We start from the raw sequence: 4824 nt of genomic DNA on the forward strand, positions 1-4824 counted from the left end.
ATTTATATTTGTGACAATTGGAAATGAGACAAATGTGTTCGAAACTTATCAATATTAAATATTGATTCCCTAATTGCTATCAGGATGATGTTTCATTTCTGCACCAAAGGTACGGGGCACGTGTTGACTTTGGTTTTACGTTAGACAAAATTCCACAACTACAATGATGAAACTTGAGCCAAGTTATGGGACCGACTGACCTTAGGTGTATTGTGGAAAGTCTTCAAAACTTTGTGTTGATACAAAATATTGTTTCTTTCAGGAATGTTAATTAACTTAGTTAACAAAAAGCTGGTTGGGCCAAATACTTTTGGTTGACTTATGACCCGTTGGAACCAAAGGTGACAAAATTGTGTCAACAGTAAAGAGAGAATGCGACCCTGCTCATCTGACAAGGGTCTGTACTGTTGGTAACTTATTTATATTTTCATATTTTATTCCTTTTATTTATGTATGGACTGTACCAAATTCAAAGCAGATCAAATTTAATAAGCACGTTCAGTAGGTAAAGTTAAATGTTTTAAATGTCAAGCAAGGGGATTTTCTTTTTGATATAATTTTTATACCAAACATTAAATACAACAAAATTCTAATCCCTCATGTTATTTGTCAGAATAAAATGAAAAGAACATTTTTGATCTATTAAAATGATATATTTATTAACTTAGATTTTATATCATTGAATTGTTTTGTTTTATTTATGCAGCCTTGGTAGTTGAAAGTGAAAGTCCGCCACAGTGTGCGTGTTGCTCTCCGGGTTTAGGTGTCTCGTGGAAATAGTGAGCTAGGTTCTGGAATCTGAAATTATACATGTATATTTAGAATTGTCTATTGTTACACACTGAACCAGAAAAAGAAAATTGTTTTGAATATATGTACACTTTATCTTCGCGACATCAAAGTTAATCACGTTACATTATTTTTTTCTATTTAAATCAATATTGATATATTACTGATACAATACTGATATTGCAAATCGGCACATTGAAAGAAACAACAAATTTGTGTTGAAATAAACAATACCCCAATAAGATTTTAAATTATAAAACTTACTTTTTTGGCTACAAACAAGATGTAAAACATTATATGGAAGACTTACGCATGGCACACTAGTGGACATCCGAAGTTCATAACATTGCCTTCTGCTAATAGATTATGACATTCACCTTCGCATGCTACTTCTGTTGGATCGTCACCAACGGCGTCAAGCATGATTTGTACATCACATTTCAAGGATTCAAGATCAACTGAAGTAAAGTTATTTTTTTTTATGTAAACAAAGATAAAGATATACTTTTTGTTGGGTTTTATGTCGCACCAACACAACAGAGGTGATATGGCGACTTTCCGGGAAGACGTATAACAAATACACCGATGCTTTTAAGTTACAATCACATTAAGAAAACTGTTTGAGTGTTTTTTATATAAATCTTTGCATATTTTGCTATATTTTCTATGTTTTACACCAACAAAGTAAATGTCATGTGGCGACTTTCCAGCTTATCTGGTAGAGGATGACCAATAAAGAAATTCAACGATGCATTCAAGATAAACAACTATCATGGGGGGGAGGCTGTTCCAGGTATTTATATACCTGTGTATTATTTGCTATATATTACAATAAAATACAATACAATATGCAATAATCTAGAGTGTAAACTGTATGTCATGATCATCAACAAACAGAAAGAAAATCCATATTATGTACAAGAACATGACAAAAGAACCCTTTATCAAATACTTACAAAGATTTTCAATTTGAAAAGGGCCGAATAAGAATCTTCTTTCATCTGTAAATAGATAAAAATGGGTACATATTTAAATATTAAACAAGAAAGCCACGATGGTCCAAAATCGCTCATATAAGATACATTGCATTTTACCAAACTAAAAAGAATGTAACTAGGCGATATTTTAAAACATAACAACAATGCTTTTTAGCATTGTTTTTTAAGAGGATATTTCAAAGAACTGGTTCACAATGCTAAAACTCCAGGTCTTGAAGTTTTACAAATGAAATCTTTTAAAGATTTCCTATCTAATACTCATACTCCCAGCGCAAGCCAATTTTGACACAGTGTTATAAAAAAGATGCTACAATCCAAATGTAAACGATATAAGCTTTGAAAATATATTAAAGATTGCTGATTTTTTTTCGTTCTATTTTAGCGTCTATGATTCAGCAATTGACAGGAACTTTTCGAACAACTTAAGTACAGTATCCTAAATTTGGCCAAGTGGTTACAGTGCAGATGCTTTTAAAATAATTGTAGGTGGACGACGGACTGTCAATAACCCTAATAGTCAGCAAAGCTTTAAAATCAATTGGAATTATTTTACATATATGACAGTAACATAAAATCAAGGTAGCGGCATTTTAATACATTATTAGCATATATTAGAATATAAAAATACGAGATATTTGTTGAGTAATTACAGGGTAAATTTACACGAAAAAAAATAAGTAAAAAGGCTTTCGATAGATTCAATATGAATGGCGATCTATTTTCTTACCTGAAGGAGCGGCAAGGACAGCTGGGAGGAGCAGACAAACGAGGAGGAGCTTCATATTGTACTGTTGTCATGGTAACATAAAACAAATACATTCAAATTAGTGTGTCGTTTGAAAAATGATAGATTATTGTAACCTGGTATATACCAAACAATGAAGTTTTATTAAGTCTTTGCTATCTTCTTATTCCGTGAAATTAAGCCAAACTTTTTTTTAGTTTTATGTTTTTTGTCGAAAACGATTTTATTTCAATTTTGGTTCATAATCCATTTTGTATTCTTTACGTAACAATAACGTACACCAATTTTAATAAAACAACATAAAAAGAAAAGGCCCTTGCAAAATCAAATATGTTTATTTACAATGATATTCTAGAGACTTTTGTAAATATGCTAACAAGCCGAATATGTTGCTTTATGCTATAAGAAATTCAAATTTTGGCAAATGCTCCTCTGTGGAGTTCCTTCGTTGATATTAGATATCCTGTTAAAGCTATATATGTTTCATGCTCATCAAATGTCGTTTTAGAAATAAGCACGTTTTTATGGTGACTGATGTGTGCTATGTCGCATTTTCGCTCCACGAAAAAGTTGTCACACTGCCGTGTTTTCGTCTGGCGCCCCGTGGAGCGAAAGGCAAAACCTACGACAAAATGATCCTTTTGTCGTAGAACTTTTCGTGTTTTCGCATGTCACCCGCTTTACTTTGAAATGTATTATTTTGTAAGCATTTTAAATCTTACCTGTTTGTGTAACCAAATTCGTAATGACAACAACAGGTTTTGATTTACACTATTTTAGTGAAGTCGGCAACCTTAAATGACCTTAACTTATTGCATGATAAGCGACTATAGTTATGCGTAGTTTAAAGAAAGTGGCGTGACTTTTTGTCTTGTACTATGAATTTTAGTTATACGAAATTCCCTAACTAGACTTAACTATTAAAATCATATAATATTAAACATATATAATGATACTTAAACACAAAAAAATGCATTGTGATATATATCTGGTTGGAACAATATCAGTTGAGAGAGAAATCAATGGTAATACTGCTCACATACTCTCTTATACATGTATTTGACGAATTAGAAGGTTCACTGGGAGTTTTTTAAGATAAACTTAAAGGATAACAAGTATTTAAAGGAACGTATAGGCATTTGCAGGCCATCTCTTTTATTGTATAAGCATTTACAATTAACATATATGCCCGTAAAATGGTCCTTTTCAAAGAATTTGGAATGTCATGTCTGTCCAAACAAGTCAAACCTGTACTGATGTAAGGGCCTTATTAAACATCTTCACAGATACATCAGCAAGTTGTAAAAAATGGAAAAAAAAAGCCTTACAATTGTTTAACTTTGATGCTTATAGTCTTTGAAATATCAGTTATATGAGTTATTTACTTTTTTCCATTTTATATATTACTAAATATAAAACTTTCAACAATGTTCATATCAGTACAATTGACACGATTTCACAAGGTTTATACGTTGTGTAACTGATAAAAACATCATTTTTTTCTATATTTAGATACATTCCTTGAAGTCCAAATAGAGAAGCTCATGACATTACTTAAAGGAACTACTTTGTGAATGTTCCATTTGTAATTGAAGTATATATGTTAAGTCATGGTGATGTTATACCAAAAAGGTGAATCAAATTAAAGATGACTCGGTAAATAGCGATACAAACCAAAACCGCCAACGCGAGAGGGTACTTTGCAACATGACGTCATTAATAACATGTCAATATGATGGCTTGTCAGCATAGAGTTAACCTTAAAGAAGACGTTTACAGGGAGGAGAGACGGTCAAAGAACGCACTTTTTAAAACATCTAGTCACATACATAGCTTTCAACACATGGAATAAATACAAAACATAGTGTAAAGTGGAAGCATTCACAAATTGAAAATAATCAGTCAAAATTCATATTCAACTGCACAAGTTAATCACCAAACACACACACACACATGTTTAAAAGAGAATTAGAGGTTGGGAACAAATATATACTTGTACCTAAAACATTGCACATGAGATGAGGACCAATAATCCATTGCCACTTGTAAGCTGGTCTTGTCAGCGTTTCTTAACAATTGTATCAATCTGTATAGGAGCTCACACTTTTAACCATGCTTAACCAATGCTGTCAACAAAAGTGTTGGTCATTATTTAAATACTGCGATGGCGATAGTCTTTACTTTTGGTGGGGCGTTATGCGCAATAAGTGCATCATTAGCACATTTCATTGAAAAAAAAATGTATATATAAAGACAAAAACAGCAAAATACAAGGCTAAAAGAGGAATTCGA

The 4824-nt window shown here is 31.9% G+C and overlaps 1 protein-coding gene across 1 annotated transcript; it reads right to left on the reverse strand.

The window, feature by feature from the left end:
- Positions 1 to 640: 640 nt before the first annotated feature.
- Positions 641 to 3353, reverse strand: LOC132713651 (uncharacterized). The gene is made up of 5 exons (XM_060696301.1): positions 3255 to 3353; positions 2515 to 2575; positions 1746 to 1790; positions 1100 to 1247; positions 641 to 798 (listed from the first exon to the last, which is right to left on the reverse strand). The coding sequence occupies exons 2-5, from the start codon at positions 2567 to 2569 to the stop codon at positions 699 to 701; spliced, it is 348 nt and encodes a 115-aa protein (XP_060552284.1). The 5' UTR covers positions 2570 to 2575; positions 3255 to 3353; the 3' UTR covers positions 641 to 698.
- Between the last annotated feature and the right edge of the window lie 1471 nt (positions 3354 to 4824).

The sequence above is a fragment of the Ruditapes philippinarum genome, unplaced genomic scaffold (genome assembly GCF_026571515.1).
Source record: "Ruditapes philippinarum isolate M1 unplaced genomic scaffold, ASM2657151v2 ctg2037_1_1_1_1, whole genome shotgun sequence".
Classification (NCBI taxonomy): domain Eukaryota; kingdom Metazoa; phylum Mollusca; class Bivalvia; order Venerida; family Veneridae; genus Ruditapes; species Ruditapes philippinarum.

Excerpts from the sequence above, each read along its gene's own strand:
- LOC132713651 (XM_060696301.1), bottom strand. The coding sequence starts at position 2,569 with ATGAAGCTCCTCCTCGTTTGTCTGCTCCTCCCAGCTGTCCTTGCCGCT. Across the intron at positions 1,791-2,514 it reads TGTCCTTGCCGCTCCTTCAG|ATGAAAGAAGATTCTTATTC; the intron begins GTAAGAAAATAG and ends ATCTATTTACAG. Across the intron at positions 1,248-1,745 it reads TTTTCAAATTGAAAATCTTT|TTGATCTTGAATCCTTGAAA; the intron begins GTAAGTATTTGA and ends ACTTTACTTCAG.